Source organism: Ambystoma mexicanum, chromosome 5q (assembly GCF_040938575.1).
Source record: "Ambystoma mexicanum isolate Mex_15411 chromosome 5q, UKY_AmexF1_1, whole genome shotgun sequence".
NCBI lineage: Eukaryota > Metazoa > Chordata > Amphibia > Caudata > Ambystomatidae > Ambystoma > Ambystoma mexicanum.
This window is the reverse complement of record NC_090933.1, coordinates 276,145,680-276,168,399: the sequence shown is the minus strand read 5'-3', so window position 1 is coordinate 276,168,399 and position 22,720 is coordinate 276,145,680. Positions and strand designations below refer to the sequence as shown.

The following is a 22,720-nucleotide window of genomic DNA, read 5'->3' as shown; positions in this document are numbered from 1 at the left end:
CAGTATGGAAAAACTGTTCGCAAGACATTCACAGGGGCAGGCCTTGGACAATGAGCTTCTTTCGTTGCGACAAGGTAATCAAGACCTTTTGGCTTATATTGCGTCTTTCAACAGACTGATAGTGGAAACTCAATGGCCTGACGACAAAAGGATTACGCTGTTTTATAGAGGTCTACGTGGAGAGCTCAAAGATGTGTTAGCCCAAGTAGTGAATCCCCCACAAGATTGTTCGGACTATATAGACTTAGTCGTTCAAATAGATCACAGACTGCAGAACAGGAAGGCCAATCGTTCCAAGTTTGATGCTCGAGTATTTTCCAAACCGCCAACTCCTTCCAAAGGAGTAGACTCCGGGGAACCCATGCAAATAGGGGGTCTGAAAGGTCCTCTAACACAAAAGGAGCGGGAAAGGAGAAAACAGTTGCAATTATGCCTCTATTGCGGAAACTCAGGGCACTTTCTTCGAGACTGTCCGGTGAAACCTGCCAAGAAGGCAGTAGGAGCTGCAGTTACCAAAGTTACAAACTCTGAGCAGGGAAACGACCTCGCCCGACAAGAATAGAGGTCCTCTTGCCGAGCATGAAAACCAGTTCCGTGACCTCGCATTTCGTGATACCCATGGTCCTCATTAGCCCTGATAATCCGGATCGATTACATGCAATTGAAGCTTACGTCGACAGCGGTGCCATCGGCAATTATGTGGATCATGAAATGGTTTTGAGGATGAATCTAACTCTTTGTCCCAAGGCTGTAAAGGACGTCATTACTACGGTGGATGGTACGGAGATAGCCTCCGGACCAGTAACGCATACCATTCAAGAGGTGACGCTAGTAAGTCAAGATGGACACCATGAGAAGATCGTGTTCGATGTGATCAAGGCCCCTCAGTTTCAGATTATTCTAGGAATACCTTGGTTAGAGAAACACAATCCTCTGATCGATTGGCGAGCAAGAACGGTCCAGTTTCCAGAATGTGTCTCTACTTGTCACCTTCCACCTGGTGTTGCACTGGCAGCAATTTCTTCAGAGACTCCCCAGTTACCTCCCGAATACCTAGAATACCAAGATGTTTTCCGGAAGCATCAGGCTAACTCTCTACCTCCTCATAAGTCTTATGACTGCCAGATAGACCCGATACCTGGATCTACTCCTCCTTGTAGTAGAATTTATGCCCTCACCGAGCCTGAGAACCTTCACCTTCGACAATACCTGAATCAATACCTGGCAAATGGGTTTATTCGTCCTTCCAAGTCCCCTGCTTCTTCAGCTTTGTTCTTCGTTCCAAAAAAGGAAGGAGACCTTAGAACTTGTATAGATTAACGCTCCCTGAACCAGATCACCGTTAAGAATAGATATCCGTTACCTTTGATCCCTGAACTCCTGGACCAAGTCAGAAAAGCATGCATATATACAAAGCTGGATCTTAGAGGAGCTTACCACTTGGTACGAGTAAAAGAGGGCGATGAATGGAAGACGGCCTTCCGCACCAAGTATGGGCTATTTGAATATCAGGTCATGCCCTTCGGACTTTGCAATGCCCCGGCCGCCTTTCAATATTTTATGAACGATGTCCTCAGAGAGCTCATAGATGTGTGTGTTGTTGTTTACATTGACGACATCCTCGTTTATTCTTCATCGGAATCTGAACATCGGAAACACGTGAAAATGGTCCTCGAAAGATTGCGTCAACACAAACTTTTCGCTAAGTTGGAAAAATGTGTTTTCAACGTGACTGAAGTTGAATTCTTGGGATTCATATTATCACCTGGCGGAGTGCGTATGGATTCAAAGAAGGTCGATGCAGTTCTCAAATGGCCATCACCATCCTCCGTAAAAGGTGTGCAAAGCATGTTAGGCTTCGCTAACTTTTACCGCAGGTTTATCCCCGAATTCTCTCGAATAGTCCAGCCCATCACTGCCTTGTTAAAGAAAAACAAACGTTTTGAATGGTCTACCGAGGCGGAACAGGCTTTCCAGGATTTGAAGACTAAATTTATCTCTGCACCAATCTTAAAACACCCTCGCCCCGAACTCCCCTACATCGTGGAAACTGATGCTTCAAGCCTTGCCATGGGGGCAGTTCTATCACAAAAGGACCCGGTAACCAATCAGTTGCATCCCGTGGCATTTTGGTCCCGCAAATTCTCGCCTCCTGAAATCAATTACACGATTACTGACAAGGAACTTCTGGCTATCAAGTCTGCCTTTAAGGCTTGGCGGCATTATCTGCTGGGGGCCCGACACACCGTTACTGTGATTACGGATCACCGAAACCTGCAATATTTGAAAACCGCAAAAGCCCAATCCTCTAGACAACTCCGTTGGGCATTATTCTTTGCCGAGTTTGACTTCATAATTACCTATCGACCTGGTACAAAGAACGGTAAAGCTGATGCCCTTTCTCGGATGGGAGTGGAACAACACTTGATCAACCCTACACCTGTACCAATCATTCCCGAACAAAGAATTCTGGGTGTAATCGTCACAGAATCCATAGAGGAAGTTGAGGATAAAGCCAGGCAACTTGTAACTCCAGCAGACATACAGAATTGGCATCTGCAGGGAAAGGACTTTGCAGTAAAGGACAACTTATTGTATTTCCAAGAACGATTATACCTACCCAGCACAGATTTACAGAAAAAAGTAATCTCTTGTTATCACGATTCTTTAATGGAAGGACATCCCGGTATGACCAAGACCTCGGAAAAGATCAAGCGCTACTTCTGGTGGCCGTCTTGGAAAAAAGATATCAGAGACTTTATAATGTCCTGTGGAGTATGCGCCCAAAACAAGAGTCAAAAGGAAAGACCAGCAGGCCTCTTACGCCCTATTGACATCCCACCTCGCCCTTGGCATACGCTTTCTATGGACTTCATCACCGATCTACCTCCATGCTCCGGATACAATACGATTCTAGTAATCGTGGACTTATTCTCCAAGATGGCGCCTTTCATTCCGCTCAAAGGCTTGCCAACAGCAGCAACTCTGGCCCGAGAATTTCTCGAAAACATCGTCCGACTGCACGGTTTTCCTTCGGTTCTAATTTCGGATCGAGGTAGTCAATTTATTTCTCATTTTTGGCGAAGTTGCTGTCGGTCGGCTCAAATTGATGTGAGACTATCGACCAGTCACCACCCTCAGACCGAGAGGACCAATCAAACTCTGGAACAGTATTTACGCTGCATGCTGCAACAAACTGAAAAAACTTGGAAAGACATCCTTTGGATAGCCGAATATGCCTACAATAACTCTGTCCATTCGGGAACTGGGAAAACCCTGTTTTTTCTTTTGTACGGCAGTCACCCTCGAACCTCGGAGTTGGATCCCCTCCAAGATCTTGAAACACCAGCAGTAGACTACCTGCATTCTACAATCACCCAAGCCTTTAAGGAAGCTGTTTCTCACCTTCAAAGGGCTAAAGAACAATACAAGAAAGGAGCAGATCAACATCGGAAGGAAGCCCCTCAATATCAAGTAGGGGATCAAGTCTGGTTATCCACCAAATATCTACCTCTAAAAGGGCCACGCACATTCAACCCAAGATACCTTGGTCCCTATTCCATCACTACCATAGTAAACCCAGTAGCGGTCAAGTTGGACTTGCCCCCGCACATGAAGATACATCCGGTCTTCCACGTCTCTCTATTAAAACCCGTGCAACCTCAAACCCGACTAACTAAATCTCCAAAACCTATCCTAGTTGATGGAGAACTCGAGTTTGGAGTCAAAAGCATTCTGGACTCCAAGATCTCCAAATCTAAACTATTTTACCTAATTGACTGGAAAGGCTACGGCCCCCAAGAGAGATCTTGGGAACCTGCTGAATATGTCCACGCTCCTCGCCTAATCAAAAGATTTCACCGAACATTTCCTGACAAGCCAAAACCCCCGGAGAAGCCCGGTTTGGGAGGGGCCTTGAGGGGGGGGGTACTGTCATGATCTCTGCTTCCAAAAGGTCAGGGTTTTCCCAACTCCCTTGGAAGCAGATCCATAACCCAGGTTCCGAGTGCCAACCAGTCCCAATTGGGACCTTTTGGACCCAGTCCTGGCGCCAGTGGCACCAGGCTCATAAATATGCCCAGTCCCAGCGCTGGAAGCGCCGGGCTCATAATGCTTGGGTGGACTTACCTGCAGCAGACCATGCTGCTTACTTGCCTGCCAGTTGAGCCTCTGATCCTCTTCTGTTTGGAACTACTTTTCCTGTTGGGTGGGGCAGGAGCCTCTCCCTAGATTCAGAGCACTGGAACTCTTCTGGAAAGCAGGAACTCTTTTCTTACCTAGGCGTGGCTGTGGAAGGAGACACCTAAGCACTACAGGAGGCTATTTAAACCACACCCGATGGATGAATCTTGCTTTGCGTTATTCTGCATCCTCTGCAGCAGAACGCTCATCGTGTCTTCTGCATCTGATCCTGGGCCTAAGGAAAAAGGCTTACCATCCTGAATCCAGTCTTCAGCAACACCTATAAAGACAAGAAAGAACAGGTTAGCATTACGGTCTTCAGTACGCTCTTCACTTACCTGGTCCATCGGCTGTCACCAACGCCTCGCGCTGCATTCCGGCATCTGAAAGACAAAGGCTTACCTACTCTTCGTGCGCTCTGGAGGTCTTCACACTGCATTCCCGCATCTGAAAGACAAAAGCTTACCAACTCTTCGCACGCTCCGGAGGTCTTCGGCGCTGCATCCCACATCTGAAAGACAAAACAAGGTGCGTTTAAAGACATTGGGGAACTTTAATACTCACGTGCCATTACTCCTTTCCACATCTAACCCAGTGGGTATTCCGGCACCCTGCAGCCGCTCCGAACTTATACCTGCAAAATAAAAAGACAGTTAGAGCGCATTGTGAAGCAGGCAACTAGCGCTTACTTACGTGCTTCCAGGCGCTTCTATTCATCACACGGGCTCCATCTTCAACTCACTTCAGCCCGTCATCCGCCATCGCCGGAACCCTGCAAAACAAGAAACATCATTACTAAAGACTTTAAAGACATTAGAATTACTCGAAACTTACCGTTCGTGCAGTAAACGACGGACAGCAGTCCTCTGAAGTCAAGAGGCCTGCTCCCCTTATCCAGTGAAGAAACTGGTTACAGCACCCTGCCCCGAGGCAGATGGAGAGCACGGCGTTCACTTACCTAAGGTGAGAGCGTTAACCTTTGGGGTTCTACAGGAGAAGAGAAAGGGAAGAAGAGAGAGACATTCAATAACCCAGTTCCTTAATCCCATATTTTCTATCTGCAGACATCTTACCCTTCGAGTCAAACATACAGTGCACAGAGGTCCAGCCCAAAGAGCCAGCCGTGTGTTACACATCACCTTTGAAGATACGGTATACGCCCAGTCAAGACCGGCGCCTCTACGGGAATCAGGTGAGCGTTACAATAAGTGTTTCAAGGCGCGAAAAGGCAAGGCAGGGGGGAAAACAGAGGGAAGACAGACAACGATCTTACTAGGCCAGGTGACATTGAGATCGCGCAAGTGCAGGGGAAGGGGGAAGAGGAAAAATGTGGGGGCAAGGAGGGGGCAGTGTAGAACATGGGATTGACAGTAAAATAAATACATAAATAGAATAAATAAAGCAATGAGTAAAAAAGTGCAGCCAGCTGGTGGCAAGTGCAAGGGTAAGGGTAAGTGCAGACATCAGGTGTCACATGCTGGTAGGAGACTGTAGGGATACAGAAATAGTCCCCAAGTGCGACGGTTGCCAGGGAGGCACTGCAGGTGTGCAACTGGCGGGGTAGGGGACCTAGGCCCGAGATCAGAGGGTAGCCAGGTGACCAGTGCAGTTTCAGTTTCAACCAGGAGTTCAGCAGGGGAGAGGAGGAAAGAAAGCAGACACAACGAGGAAGGTTTTGAGGTGCTTCCGGAACCAGAGATGGTTGTCCTCAAGTTTCAGGGAGGCTGTTCCAGAGGGAGGCCCCAGCCGAAGAAAGAGATCTACCACCAACTCGTTGCTTGGAGAAGTGACTGGCCCTGTGGGAGTTGGAGGCGGATGAGCGAAGAGCTCAAGAAGGAAGATATTTAGGAAGAGAGAGTAGAAGGTATTGAGGCCCCAGAAGACCTTGTGGACGATGCAGAGGGTTTAGAACTTTATCCTCGCAGCCACTGGGAACCAGTGCAGAGATTTCAGTCCTCAAGAGATACTTGGTGAGGTCTTCTCAAAAAATGCCATTTTATTATTTTTGAAGGTTGGATAAAAGCCTCACTATCCCTACTGGATGAGAATTTTCCTGCCTGAAAAAACTAAAGGAAACACTAACAAAAGGATATGTGTCCTTCAAACTTATACAAATAATAAATAAACAAGGAAATACATGGCAATTCAAAACAATAATGATTGAATTTGTATGCAACAGGATTTAAGCATAAATATGTTTCACAGTTCAGGAAAAGAAAACAAGGAAATCCTAGTTTGCAACAAAACTCCAACACCGTTCTTAGCAACTTCAACTCGTCAACAGAAAGTTTCAACACTTCAATGTACAACAAAGGAAATGTAAGGCTCTTCTTCCTTGAACAAGTGTATGATTTATCCTCCTTAGAAAAGAAGGACAGCGTCTCAGTTCATCAATAGCAACAATTGTTAGAGCCCAAGGCCTAAATCCAGTTGTGGTGGCTTGACACGTCGAGACGCAATTTAGTCTTTCTGACAATATACCCCTCAAGAGTACAAAAGGACAGATTGAGGTGAGTATTGCCCAAAAATGTTTGTACACCCTAGTACACAGACAGCTGGCTGCAAGAAAAAGTAACCAAGTATTAACATTTGGCTAAAGGCACTGTTATCTCAAAACAAGATGAAGAACCGATACTCACAAGCAAGAAACTCAGAATGGGGCTGAATATTTCCAAGCTAGAATGGAGAGTATCCTAAAACAAGAAAGGCAACAATTACCAAGAGAACAGTATTGTAAGAAAAGAAGGCATGAAGCAAATTTTATGTGCTTACCAACTGAGTGGACAGGATAGAAATAGCAGATGCATTCTGGGGAATGAAGCGGTAGTCCTGGAAACCCAATGTCCCGTTTCTTATTCCCGCCGGCACGAAGACGGCGAAAGAGTTATTTGATCCTTGCGCCGTTGCGCTAATGTTCTTTGCTCCTTGCGCCGATGCGCGACAGTTCTTTCTGTTCCTTAAAGTCTTTGAGCAGAAAAATGAAGATGAAGCACTGATTGTAGCTGGAATAATCCAAATGGCTTAGGTCTTGGCAAGCAGGGTAAGACGTGAAGAGGACCAGGCAGTCCGTGAAAGTTCGAGGTATGCAGTTATCGGGTAAGACTTGAAGAATGAGGCGATGTAGTCCGTGGCCGTTCCGGGTCTGGAAATGAGCAGGTAAGATGAAGGCAATGACGAGAACAAGGCAAGAAGTCACAAAGAAAACCAAGGAGTCAAGGAGCCAGAAGACAAGGTAACAAGATGCATAGCTTAGGAGTTTTTGCAAATTTAGAAGCATCGCTGTGCACGGTGGCGGGGCTTAAATACTAGTCAGCTGACCGCACGCGCAACGTGGCGCCGTAGGCCTGAAAGCCTACACAAATGCAAAGGGTGCCAGCATCTCCAAGGGAACTCATAGCGTTTCCTGGAAGGGAGCGAGTAAACAAACGAACCATGATTCCGAGGAGTTAAAGAGCGTCGCGCTTTGGAGTGAGAACCGTTCACTCTATTGCGTATTGCTGAATGTTTGGTTGCATTTACGCTGAACCTCTTTATGATCAGATGAAGAGCCATCGAATGGAACCCTGAAAACAATAAATGTCTTGGTCAGGGTGATTTTGCCACAACTGATGAGATCCAGAGGAAATACAACTTCTCTGTAACAGCTTTACACAGCTCTTTCTTCAGAAACACAAGTAACATAAATGGTCTCTGTCAGGACCACTTCATAGCACTTCTTCAACTTCGCCTGGTTTACTCTCCTGCCAGGCCTGCTCCTCCATAGATTGGCCATACGGGTATACTCCCCTGCCCGAACAGTATTTCACAACTTCCAGTGTTTTTTGTGGTTAAGGTCAACTGACAAAAGGTTCACAACAACTTCATAGTATTCAACGGTTTGCAGCTTCACATCTTTTAACAACTCTTCAGGGGGAAACAAAATTCACATTGGTGCTCTTTAATACTCTCATGCAAAGAATGCGTCTCTCCTTCTAAATATCCTTTTTCAGAAGGGCAGCCTTTTTGGCAATCTTGTTTCCCCCTTACACCAGTAACCAAATACTGACGAGGATGGGGTCTTATTCTGCTCCTCCCCTGGTTTTGGCCATGTGAGTTTAAACCAACTTTGACCAGATGTTGGACAAAATATGGACAGCCAGTTTCACATTTTATGGACCCTTCATTAGCCCCCTTCTGCTGTTGGCGATATCTGCTGGATTGTGTTTTCCTTGAATTTAGTCTCTCTTGGCTTGGGCAATGCTTATGGGTATGAATTCTTAACACTCTCACCCATCGGGTTGCTGGGTTTTCCACAGACTCACACTTAAGTTACAGTCATTTGGCTTTGTTAGATGATGCTTTTGATGCTTATAAATGGTTCACGTCACTATAGGCATAGTGTTTCAGACACGCCTTGTCGATGTCCCCTTTTCGACTACGAAAAACAAAATGCAATACTCCGCAGTGACCACTGGATGTCGGACCTATGCACAGCATGTGATTCTAAGCAGATTAACAAACATCAGAATCAAATTTACTTTGAGAACCACTTTCACTCATACTCGCGTGCTGCTTTTCAATAGTTTGGTATTCAAAAGTACTTTGATAACTTTCAGTCATACGCAACCTGCCTTTTGCACGCGAGCGGGTGTGGATCATTAGTTTGTGAACTCACTGGCTAAGACGTGCGCCTCTGATCCCCTTGCAGGACTTCTGCGGCTCCTCGTGACCCGGTAGACTGATTCTCTTAGTCCGCCTACACCTGCGCCACCTGCAACAGGAGCTCCCTTTGCTCCCGAGGCCCTCAGGTGCATGCCAGCCACCGGAGACAGCCTCCTGGGAAAGAAAATGTCCCTCATTTTCACTTCCCGCTGCACAGCATCTGCAGAACAGGTCACTAGAGGGCAAGCTTCCCACTTTCCGCAGCGCAACCTTTGCACTTCAGTATTCGGGAGGTACAGACTCTCTCAGAAGCGGAAGCCGATATCTTCCAAACAATGGTCCTGGAGTCTTCTCCCTCCTCCAGCTTCTGCCTGCACAAACCACGCTGCTTCTTCTTATTGCTTCCTCTCCTTCTCCTTGGCATGCACCTAGGGGGGCCTTTTAACCCTCTCTCCCTCAGGTGTGGGTCATCTGCATTAACAATCTGACCACTACTGCAACACTGCTCTTTAGCCCTCTTCTTCGTCCCAGTAATTGGGGAATTATGGGATTTGAAGTCCCTAACAAAGTGATTTTTACTTTCAACCCCAAGTTCATTCTTTCTAATATTCTTTAAAGGAACACCACAATGATTAGTTATCGAATTTGATTGAAAAGGGGAAGGCAGTGCTTTTAAGCCATAACTATTCATAGATTTCCTTTCACTGTACCTTTGGGTATTAGGGAGGTCTTTAGAAATGTGCAAGGATTTGTATTTCTCCCATGGCCTAGGAGTTTGTGCTTTCATCCCTATTTATATGTGTATCGTGCGGAGCAAAAATATGGTTATTACAACAAGCCATTACATACTTTGGCATTAAGGAGACATCCTCCATAGAGGAAGACAAATACGTCGTCTCATCCCATGGAGTCCTCTCATTTCCATGGGCCTTTTCTCCTCCCAGGTGATCCACCCAAAGTACACCACCCCCAAGGTCAGGATCAGTAAGCGTCTGCCTTTCCCTGGCCACATGGGAGGAAACTTTAGGCAGGGATTTAGCCGGAAACATGAGCACACCACATCTAAATATCAGTAGGGAACCAAGAGAGAAGTTTAAGGAAGAATGAGTAACAGAATCATAGGGGCTAACCTTCTAGAACACCTTACCTTGCTTCTTGTTAGTGTGTCATGCATATAAGGGTGGCACGTCCCCGAATTCACCTTTACCTCTAATGATAGTGGTCTGAGTGACCCAGGGGACAGTTAGTCCCTCCGGAAAAGCCCAGCAGGTAAAAACACCAATACAACGCAGGCGAAGTATAGGTAGCAGACAGCGAGGGGTTGGTAGAAAGAGCAGGGGTGGAGAGGCTGTAGGTAGGACAACAGGAGCAGGGACAAACATCTGAGGCAGAAGGTGAAAACAGGAGCAGAAGGAAGAGCGGCAAAAACATGTCTTAAGCCTGGAGGAGTACAGGACCCAAACATGGAAAGACAATGGGAGAAGAAGAGAAAGTAAACAAAAAAACACAACATGGGACGAATATCCGTTGCAACGCACAGAGAAGGGTCTTGCAGCACCTATATGGAGAGCAGAAGCTCTGGCCCGTAGCAATGCTGGCCCATGCGTCAGATGTCCTACAAAGTTTCGGGGCCAAGTGTCGCACTGCCATCTTCGGACAGGCGTACAGCAGTGCCATCTTGGAGAGGCCATGAGAATGGCAGCCGCAACACAGTCTCCAAGAGTAAGTCAAGGAACTGTTACGTCTTCTTTAGATTTCCATGGAGATAGTAAACGTTCCCTTAAATGCTCCCACCAGAGTGATCTAAGAATACACTGACACAAGGTATTAAGTGAAAAGGCAGGATTCACGGACACAAAAACACCCCCAAAAGACTGGTCTCAGGCTATAAGAATAGAAGAAGTTGTTTCTAAAAAGAATACATAGGGCAACTCCACCACAACCCTCCTAAATGGGAATAAGCGATTTTGCCTATCTGGGGTCCACTAGCTACAAGACAAACAGCGTGACTGATGGGTATCCACAATATAGATAGTGTGGTGTGTTCATAGATAAACCGTCCAGAACCACGCAACAAGTCGAGGGCACAGTCAACGGCCCCTGCACAAAAGGCAGCTGGCCCGTTCACAAAAGTTAAGTAGACCCAAACAGAAGGCAGAAAGTCCAATTGGAGCAGATGCAGAATCTAGGAAATATTGCAGAAGCATTCAAAGAAAAGGCTGTCTTTTAGTTTCAGCCAAGCGGCCTATCAGGCCACTCAAGACCGGGAAGGGAGTCTAAAGAAAAAAAAAGAACAAGCTGACTCAGAAGTCCAAAAAACAAACCAGGGTCCATAACCGTAGATCCAAAATGCAACAACACTGAGGGAGAAGTCCAACACCAAGAAATCAATAGCAAAAACAAAGCAAGGAAAGCAGGAAGCAAACGCTCCTTAGGATCCAAAGACGCCCTCATTGAAGTGAATTTCAATACATGTAACACCAAAAAAATAAAACAAATAAAACTAAAATAGACAAATAAAATAAATCACTCACACAATAAGCAAGTGGTGAACAACTTATTCAAATCAATAACCAATTTTTGGCCAAAATTAAATCACTATTAAGTGGTCTTATAAGGGGGTAAAAACAGCTAATGTTAAACGGGAAACACTGGTCTTGTAACACCAAATGGGAGGATTAAATGCACCAGAATTCAAAATCTATGCGCCGATATGTATACTACACCACACCATTCACAGCTACCAAACAACTCCTACACCAAAGCGAGTTCGCCTACAGAAAATGTTGGCATGCCCGGTTGCCCTAGAGGCAGTGCCACAAACTGGCATGGACTGGTAAATTTAATCTCTTGATGCCACAGAGATTACCTGCTGGGCATCTAAAAAAAAAAAAAAAACATTGCAGTTATTCTCTAAACCCACCATATGTGGCAACCATTTTATCTAGCATTGAGGGACCCCTGTTCACCACAAAGTGGGGCACTATGCATGAGGTACACACAAAAGCTTTCACCAGATTAGAGTACTTCTTTGCAGGAATGCAGATTCTAACCCTTGCCAAGTAATGTGAGTAATCGCCTCCCTCCCTGGCCAATACACTCTTATACAACTGCATCAAAAGGTGAACGGTTCACTAGCCACTGGCCTACCACAGGAGCCCAAAAGCAGGCCTTTCCTACAATACCCATCAAATGAAACTTTCACCTTGCGAGTTGTCTCACCTCTTTACAAGATTGCTATGGGGAACTCTCCTGATGGGGGTACGGCAGCTAAGAGGAGATGGGAGCAGGCCTTGGACACTTCAATAGCAGATAAACACTAGAATAAAATATGTTGGCAAACAAGATACATCTTCTTAAACCACAAATACAGAGCGGATAGAAAGGCTGCAAGTTCAATCCCCACTCGCCGAGTGCTTGCCCTAAATGTAAACAGCTAAAGGCTAACCTCAGACCTGGATATGTCCCAAAATTGCTGAATTCTGGTGTGAAATCACAGACACAGTATGGCCCCACGATCTGTCTGCTTGGCTTTCCCCTCCTACACACAAGCTGCTTGGTAGAATCATTGTGCTAGCAGTGTTGTTGGTTCGCAAATGTGTTGCATTTAAATATATGGATAACTCAGCACCCACGCACAACCAATGGGTGAATGAACTGATCAGGGCAAGTGATTATGAAGACACTTACATTGAATTAGCACACCCACCCGTCAGACCCCAAGGACATATGGTCTTGCTTGAGAAGATACTTTGCAGAGATAGTAGTGGCAACTCAATGGCTCCCCTAAGTAAGGACGTTAGTTGATGATCATAGCCTGCCAGGCACATCACAGTTGGTAGACCTAACACCGCTACTGCTGGCAGATTGCATGCTGGGGATGAATGGGATTTGGCACTTACTGGTATAACTGTTATTCACGATCTTGCAAAATTGGCTAAAAGTTAAGGCAAAGCAAAGATGGGGACGGTTGACTTTCTCTGCAAAAGCAGCCTCCTTGTAGAATAAACTTCCTTTGGATGTGGACTCAACCTCATGTTATCTACAGCAGCCTATTTTAACCATTGGTTCTCCAGTTGTTTTGGAATACAACTCCCATCAGCTCTAGACAGCATAGTTAATGGTTAGGGACCATGAGAGTTAATTCCAAACATTCCCAACATTCCAAACATCTGGAGAGCCAAAGGTTGCAGGCCCCTTGCAGTTCTTCCGGCATTAGGTGTTAGTTACTCTCACCCCTCCACCTTCAGATAATGTGAAGGATCTGGGTGCCCTTTGAGGGGCGTATGTAATGTATAACACCACATCCATGTGCTTTGACTAACTGAACCAGAGATGGGCTTGCCAAGTTACTGAACTAAAATCCATTGGGTTATACAAGCGATCATATATATTAATTCGGGATATCCTGAAAACTCTACTGAATTACTATTCAGTGACTCGACGAGTGCACAGGCAAATGTAACAAAGCTGCAGTAAATTAAATACGAGTAAAGGGCTGGGCAGAATTAAAAGGCTTTGGCAATGATAAAAGGTGGCAATAGGTGAGGTGGCAATCTTTCCTCTTAGCAAGTGCAAACTGAAACGTTTCAATGCAGCCCCATAAGGACACCCAAGCCGTTACAAAGTGGGCTGTCATCACACCTTGGTAGTGAATGTAGCAGTGCTTATTGAATTCAAGTTTAAGGACACTCAAAGACGTTTTAATAACAAGTGACATCGCAACTTTAGATTAATACAACAACTGCACCACAACTTAATTGTAACTTAGTTGGATCTTTCAATTTCAGATGTCTTAGCTCAATTAATCTAATTCACATGTAGGTTTTACTTATAGACAATAACAGAATATTTTTACAATGTAAATATCACTCAATCTATACGACAGGTACATGCAAGCCCAAAATGAATTCAACGCACAGCTTGTTATTTCAAATGACTGCCTGCAAACAATTATGTTTTGAAAATAATGGAATACATTCATTAAAATGTCACACTGACACACAGTATGACTTACCTTTTCAACAGGAAGAAGGGTTTGCAAAAGCCGCACTGTTAATAGGGAAACGCTGAGGAATGCTGTCCTGTGGTGAACCAACATTGGTTCTGGCTGCTTCGAATTTATGCTACTTTTATAATAGTTTATAGTTTCTCCAAGTGAATCCAGGGTCACAATCAACTTCCCTTTCTGTGAAAGTTATACAAAAAAAAATATGCTTTGATATATAATCTGTACCATTGTGACCCTAACTAAAAACCAACTGTGACACAGTTTTAGCTGCTTATTGCCAAAAGGATTAGTTTAAACAGTAATCAAATTGCCAATCCAAATGGATGAAATCATGTATACATTTCAACGGCCATAGGCTCTGAAGAAACACATGCAGCAGTAAATGGTATCCGCTTAGTCAGTCATTGGCCAATTGACGGTACATTCATTATGGCGTGTCAAAGTTGAACTGCTCACTAAGGAGTAATAATGATGTAAGAAAACACTTTCAACAAAAGCAGATCGTCAAAAAGTAAATTTAAAATTGTAATCCAAAACTCAAACACATGATCTTTTGGAAAAGTAGAATATGTTTATGCACTACACAAGTTACATTCTATATGTACTTAAACATTATAATTGATAGTTAATAAAAATGACTGCAGTGTCAATGCACTGACAATAGGAGAGCACCTTTTGGTTTTTAGTAACATGATCAGTTGTACAAAATACAATTTACCATCTTAAAAAAGGGATGCTCAGCCATTGACTTTTTAATGACTATACAGCCGTCCTACCAGAGCCTAGAATTACAACGCAATGCTTAACTGAAATATGTGCTACTGGTTGCAGAGCAAATTCATCAAGCATGCAAGACCCAAAATGCATTTAGCAGAAACATGACAGCTGTAGCGCTGTGCAGGGACACTGGGATTGACTGGGGGACTATATTTTCAGCCCCAGGCCTAATTGTAAGCACTATAACTATACCACATCGTATTGCACTGCTCAACACTGTTCTCTTCCTGGACTAGACCATTGAAGCTTAAATATTGTCTGCACTCAGTGACAATTTTGAAATCAGAGTTTATTACCTGTATTATATTTAGCGTAGAATATAACAAATATGAAGCCAATTGCTGAGGTGATTGCAGTCAGAGCGATTTGCAGTCTTTCTACGCTCTCTATTCCTACGGGAAGTCTGAAAACCAGTCTGAAAACCTTGTCTACCTCACGGAGCGATCGCAGAGCTGACTGCTGAGGTGATTGCAGTCAGAGGCAGTCAACGCCAGACGGGCAGCTCGGGAGATTTCAGAACTACTTCTGATCCATTTACTGGTACGTGGCATGTGTTAAGCGATTATTGCATTCCCCTGCCCTCAACTTACTGACTTTCTCCCTCCTCTTGTTAACCTCGCACACAAAGACTACCCAAGGAAAAGCATTTACAACCTGTTTATAAACATTCCTATACTTATGGCTAGCTGGCTGGGCTTGAGAAACCAGAAAATGCAGATTGAGGCATGGGGCGAAACAGACTGCTTAGAAGGCAATGCAATATAACATGGGCAGCACGTTATATTGCAGCGCAAAACTGTTGGAGTAAACCTCCCCCCATAGCAGTCGGCACAGATGCCTTCTCGCTTGTCCAGCTGGAAATCCCCACAGAAATCAAGAGATTGCATTTACCAGTTGGTCTACGTGAAGCGATCATTAAATTATAAGAATCCACAGAAAAGAATGGGGACTGAAAACATTTCTAAACTAGCCCAGGTACCTTCCAGGCAAAGGACCGATGCCCTACACACATCTAACATAGCTGGTCGGCGCATTACAGACTTCTTTCCAGCAACTTGCGCTACCACGAAAATAAAAGCTCCACCGGCAATGCGACCTACGGCCACAATTGACCGTTCACATGTCCATGATTTAAGTATGATCGACTTTATGAATACCATCTTGTCAAACGTGGCAGACACTGTTCAACCTACTGTGGAAAACGGGCAGAGTGTCATCCAATAGACATGACGCCTCAGTCATGGGGTCGACTTCCGACCTAACGCAAATCATAGATGTGGACAAAATGGCCCGCGTATGGAAGCACATCACCTCAGATTTCTGACTCTCGTCTTCACTTCACTTCACTTTGCGAGATGTAGATGACAGAATACGGCTGACTTCTCCCACCGTCTCAGCCCTGAATGTCTTTCTAAGCTCCTTTGTCAATCTCTATGATAATGTCTGGGAAGAAGTCATTTGAGACAGAGTCAATACAGTAATGGGGAAGGCAAGATTACACCCCCAGGGGCGGACGCGCCTGCTGACCTGTTGTTCTGCTCCTCCTGACCTTCCTGCAGCGTCCGCTGTCGCACGGCAGTGTGGAATAATGCAGGCCGCGCTATGACAAGACTTCAAAGGAGTAGGGAGACACTGCTGAGAGCCATCCTCGTCGCCAATGAGGAAATAAGGGCTCCAGGCAGCAGTGATGAAGAAACAGCAATTTATTTCATTACAGCGACAGCGGCCTATGAGAGCCGAGTGCCAACATGGCTCTCTCTCCCTGCAGTCTGAACTGTAACCCATCAACATTCTTAGAACTTAATGAGCTCATAGTGCAGCTCAATACTTAACTAGGATCTGGTAATACATTTTTATGAACTTGTTTTAACTTACACTTGCATCATAACAGATAATGTCTGCGAAGAAATCGGAGCTCACTTTAACTGCCTAAAAGAAATGAATAGAAAACTAGATCTGTTGAGGTCACCGCTTCCACCTTTTCAGAGGCCTGCGCCACACATGTCGGGTGCATTACCCCATAAGCCAGAGCAAGATCAGGCAAGTATGACAGAACCGCCCGATTCCAGCCCGATCAACATGGAAGCCCCAAGAACTTCGACAAATCCAGAGAAAAACCGGGACCTCTAGAACCAAAATGCATCCAAGGAGAGGGGAGGCATACTACCAACCTACAAGATCTGTCGTGGACAGCTATGATGAAGTTAGGTAAAGCCTGAGTTGAAAAGAAACTCTGCCTTTCGAAAAAGAGCTGTGATAATAGAATCTAGCTGAAGAAAGACCAAAACGGAATGCAGAAGTTCCTAAATGGCCCACACATAACTGAACAAGCGGCATCCACAGCAATGAAAGATAAAGCCACCATTTTTCCAAAGTCCTGCTTATGTAAAAAGATGTCTTGCAAGTTAAAGGACCATCCCCAGTTCCTTTCATGGCCACTGGAGACCAGTATACTAAGGACAGTGGCATTCAACAACTACATCTCAAGCAAGCCTTTGGAACAGCAAAGAGCCCCCAAACATGGCTGGGCAACAAAGATGTAACCAAGCAGACGCCCTGCGTGGAAGTTATTGATCTTACATCCCCAGTTCGGGTAACAAACACCTCGTCCTCCCATACATTGCCTACGCGAAAAGCAGGATTGATACCTACCCTGCATTACGCTCCTAAGCAGGGAAGTCAGAAGGCTAATGGACATCTAGGCTCAGGGCCCAATAGCACCAGAAAACATGACAGTGAGGTGTCCAGGTTAACATCTCCGACTTCAACAGAATTCTGCAGTCTAACCAACCTACAACCCAAGTGAGAGATTGTGGCTCACATTGTGGTTGCGCACACATAGAGAGCCTGATTTACGTTTCCCGGAGTAAATGCCAAGATCTCGGTTGCGGACATCATTCGCAAGGAAATTATATTTGTGGAGGAGGTGGGTATGTGACCGCCGTTGGCCAAAGAAGAGCGGCAGCCCCTGGCAGATTGATGGAAAAATATCCTCTGGCAACACTTGACAAGCTGACATCAAGCACATATCCAAATAATCCATCTGCCTTGACCACAGATCTACAACCTGAGAAGGATTTTGAGTGCAAGGTTAAATATGGCTTCTTTAACAACTTTAAAACAACTGGAGATGAAGCATATGATGGTAGAGTGAACTTGCAACCTAAAAGTGGAGCATTAGGCTCAGCGCATCGGGTCTATGTAGATCAACGGGAAACTCTTTCCACAAGGAATGTGTCTGCACCTGAGCACAAGTTCACCCTCAAAGGCACTCATTTACACAAGTCTCCTAAAACCGAGGGTTCTGCCTCAACCTATCTAATGTTACAATTTGCTCTAGATCCCCATTTGTGCCCAGGCTTGGACTTAAACCGCAGCAACATATTAACGCTATTCAAAGAAGTCGCGGCCTTGTATTTGATATTGAGCAAAGATATTACTCAAGTGAAACTGCATGACCACAAAAGAATGAACAAAGCAGTGATAAATGTTCCATCAAAAGTAGTATACCAAATGCTGCTAAAGGAGAGCTCCTCACTCGAAGAGTTGGGGTTCAAAATCACTCCCTACTCCCAAAAAAGGGTTTGCATATGGGCATATTGAAAAACGATCTAATAGGCAAATTAAGCTATGGTGGGCGAAATGGAGGGAACTGCTCTGGATTCAGGGGAGGGGTCAATGGTAGTCCCACGTTCTGTACCAGGCCCTCATACCCACTTGTTAGTAGCAGACCATACTGATAACCTCTCTGGAGTCATGAAGGAGTCTGTCAATTCAACCTGCCAAAAGATTACGCAAGTATCATGGCATGTCAGAGGGTTTGATAAGTTAATGACACACTCACACTCTCTGGAATCCTTGAGCATTCCATGACATAGTGTACCTGCAAGAGACAAATGCCATGAATCCACTGATATGGGACGGATATCTAACTATCTGCCAGGGGGCCACGAGACCTAATGGAGGTAGACCCTCTGGAAGCCTTTCCATAGCACTGAAGCATGCTTTAGGCCTCAAGGGAATCCTGTTCAATGACATTACTAGAGGGTTCCTTGCAATCGATTTAATATCCGAATTTGGGCAAAATGTTAGACATATACTATTAATTACGATAACATTTATTGGAACCCGGCACATTCCATGTTGGTGACATGTTTGCAAACTTTACAAAACATTCTTGAAACGTATAAGTTGACTCATCCTGTCTCAGAAATGATCTTGGTAGGCGACCTGAACTTCCACTGTTTGGACATCAATATCCCATCAGGCATGGAACACAGGAACCAGAGAACTACCTATTGCAGCAAATTGTACAAGGCTAAAAATTGATAGATTTCTGGGAGGGATGGGGTTATAAGTTCTGAACGGTCAGACTGTGGGGGATGTTCCACCCAGGCCAACTTGGCATGGAGATGGATCTAGATCCTGGATCGACTACATAGCAGTCACTGATGCAATCTTCAAAGAAACCACGTATTTTGAGATTGAGAGCTCAGACTGTAGCGACCACGATATTCTGGTCCTAAATCGCAATTGATTTCTATGGGGATTTCTAGCTGGACAAGCGAGAGGCATCTGTGCCAACTGCTAAGGAGAAGTTTACTCATACAGTTTATAGTCCAATCTCAGGGAATGCCACTTTGTAAAAATCTAGCGATGAATGGCAAGGAAAACAGGCTCAGCTGGTACCCCGGGAGCCTCGATTGCTTCAGTAACTTTATTAACGGCTTTTGGTCCACCACCAGCCTATTACACAAGTTGGCAGTGCTTACTGTTGATAACTTTAATTTCTTACTCGATAAGGGTATGCCTGAACAGCTTCCAGGCAACTCACAAACATAAGTCTAGTCCCCCCACCCCCTTTGATAGGGAGGTCCAGATAAGGAAGACCTATATGCGAAGGAGGGTAAGAATAATCAAATCCCTCAGCCTAAGTGAGCAGGCAAAATCAACATTGATTAAAAAAAGATTGCATGGATCCTGGGAATTACCATCCTATAGCACTACCAGATGTCAAGAGTAAAGTCTTTGCGAAAAGCGTATTAAAAAAGCTGGAAGAATGGATACTCCTTACAGGGCGTCCTTTGAAATTCCAGACAGCCTCTGGAAACTTATTAACAAAAGTCAAGGCAATTACTAATATTCCGGCAGCGTAGGGTTCATAATTGCCGTGACTTTCTTTCCCTAGAAACTTAAAATGAAAGTCACAGCAATTATGAACACTACAATATTAATTGCAATTACTTTCTTTAAGTTTCCAGGGCCCCCCTGTGCCGGCGGAGCTCAGGAAAATTAAAAACAAAGTAAATGCAATTATCAATACAATGATATGCCTGCCAACATTCTCTGCTCTCCGACAGCAATATGCAAAAGCTACCAGTAAGAGCAGAGTTAACATAGGCACAGAAGGCTCATTTATTTTACTAAATGGATGCCTCCTAGTGCTTTAAATGTATGGCTTTGAGGCTCATTTGCTGAATAATGTAATATGGCCCATCTTTTAAAAGAATATCATTTTTTGTGAACTACCCCTTTAATTCGGATGAAGTTCTCTGTAAACCTCTGTGAAGGCATCATGAAGTACAACACAGGCAACAGACTTCTAGTTTAAACAAAAGGTATTTAACTGAAATGTCAGGATGGTTAAAGGCCTAACTTGCCCTATGCTAAGGTGTGTTTTCCCTACCTGAACAAAACTAAGGAAAATCTGTGTCAAAGAGTTCAATTTAAAAGTATGCTTGTGTCCAAAACCTATCCTTGCCCTCTCAACTATAATAAACCAATGCGTAGGCATGTTAAACTCAAAAGGAAGTGTTCAACCCAAAGTTCTGAGCTTCTTCCAGCTCACAGCATTCTTTCAGCTCCCCTTCCACAAGCATAAGAAAGTACCATGAAAGAAAAGTCTCAAAGATTACCTTCTCCAGTTCAAGGCAATATAGTTCATGACCAATCCTTGGGGTTCCCTTCCCCCGTTTTAAGTTGCACAATCCAAAACAAAAAAAAGGGGGTCTCACGACTCTGTTCCCAAGACAACAAGTACAGTTTCTCAAGTCTTGAGATTCCCTTCCCCAAGACATCACTTGCATTAGTCTTTTTAAAAGTGTTGCAGTGGTGTTCTTGAGCTTGTTTCGCGGTGTCCTTAGGGTTTACCATTCAGGAACCTCTGGTCTAGGCGCAGTTGTCAGACCACACAGTCAACCCATCACAGGTCGCGCAACCAGGATCCCTGGACTCTCGTTGGGCTTGTTTCGGGTGTCCCTGGACTCCTCAGCCCCACACACAAGTTAATTGGCACTAGCTCCTGTGCGCCAAGATATTTCCACTTGACTCTTCTGTACCTGCCTCCTGGCTTTAGGATGTAATCTTATATTCCTTTGGCTTCTCCTTGGTTGATTCATGGCCCTGCCACCATGTATCAAACACCCTTTGCCAAGTAACATTGCCACACTGCATTCACTCATTAAAGTTCATTGTTCACGGTTTCTTTAGCCTTTAATGTAGTCAACTGTAAGGTTAAATATAACTTGTTGTGCAACATAGGTTTACTATGATTTGGGTTTCAATTCAGAGTTCAAAAGCTTTCCTATGTTGCTTAATTAAATTCAAGTTTTACTGAACACTCGCATTGTCTTAAAGTTAAAGAGCATTGACGTTCGCTATTCAATGTGCTCAGTTACTTCAATGGGAAGTTTCCCTATCGTGCAGTGTTCAATAGGTATCAGTGTAAAGGTTTCCTATAGTTCGGTATTCAGTATATGGACTGGCACTCGCCTGCGGTCTGTTTCAGAGCTCCCCAGTGTCTGCGTATCCCTCCGACACTCACCAGCAGTCTGCTCCTCCTCCCGGCGGCTTCTGCAACTATATCTGCTCTGCTTCAGAGGCGGGTAACACCGCCATTGCGAACCCTGCTCGCCCTTTGACTTTCTCGTGGACACGGGTGGTGTCCTCTGTGGTCCGGGTCTGCCGGCAGCCTGGTTTGGCGTCCAGTCCTACCATGGCTACTCCCATAAAGAGCGGGTCTCCTGCTGGCCTCTGCCAAGCCAGCCTCCCTGCTTCTTCTTCACGGTTCTCCTTACGTGTTCGGGATTTAGCTTCCTTGTCCCAATACCTAAGTGGTGAAGAGGGGTAATCTTCATCACTCTTAGTTGCCTCTTCTTCGTATCAGTATTGTCAGGTGTTGTGTGTGGAATAAGGAGAGGAACTGGCTTGTAATAGCTTATGAAAGTTGAGGGAGGGTTAGGTTGACTGTCACTAGGAAAAGGGGGATACCATGTTTCACCCAAGGGCATCCCACTCCCAATCCTCAAGGACCCTCCACCAAGGTGATCCTCACGCTTCTCCACGCCCAGGGTCAGGATCCAAAAGCGATGGCCTTTGCCTGGCCACCTGCATAGAAGATCCAAGGGCAGTAGGAGTGAGAATACCCTCAGGTTTCTCACAACAAGTAGCGGTTCCGCCACCATTCCACAGTCCAATCCACAAATGTTCATATACTATATACACTCAAAGAGGGAACAAGAAAAGACCCGGAATGCAGAATAGGTCTTCTCTGTGTAAATTCACTGTAAAATGATTGGAAAGCGCAACAGCTAGGTGTTTTGAGGTAAGGTAAGGTAAGAGTAAAAAGTCCTGTCCCTTGCACAATTCCAAGTATACTTCTTTGCTTCCTCTACCCACTTCCGTTTAGTTTCACTGCACAAAACATACTCCTTAATAACGGTTGTTGAGCTGTGGTTTCGGGCACAGTGGGAAGACACTTAATGACCATGGGTACACAATCTAACCCCAAATGATAAGCAGAGATTGATTTCCTTTTATGCCTTACCCATAGGATTGTGGCCTTTTGCAAATGTGGTCATGGTTTGAGGGGATGTTCTGAATATTATGATGGCTCATGATCTGGACCACCCAGTGGTGTAATGTACTACTTCAAGGGTGGTTTAGCGGGAGCTTGTAACAGTATTATTGGACGTAGGGTTGCTAGATATGTGGTGATGTAAGCACTGAGGGACAATGGACTTCACATTCTCCCCCACTCTTTTCCTCCAAGGTCCACAAGGCTTACACGTATTGATGGTCTCTCTGGTTCATGATTCCCTTTTAATAGAT

At 44.9% G+C, this 22,720-nt stretch overlaps 1 protein-coding gene across 1 annotated transcript in view; it reads right to left on the bottom strand.

Moving 5' to 3' along the window:
• RTTN (rotatin) overlaps positions 1 to 22,720 on the bottom strand; it is a 2,784,523-nt gene that overhangs the window by 2,219,314 nt on the left and 542,489 nt on the right. Inside the window, exon 12 of the mRNA XM_069620779.1 lies at positions 13,841 to 14,011. Within this exon, the coding sequence (XP_069476880.1) occupies positions 13,841 to 14,011 (171 nt within the window). The remainder of the gene's footprint in view (positions 1 to 13,840; positions 14,012 to 22,720) is intronic.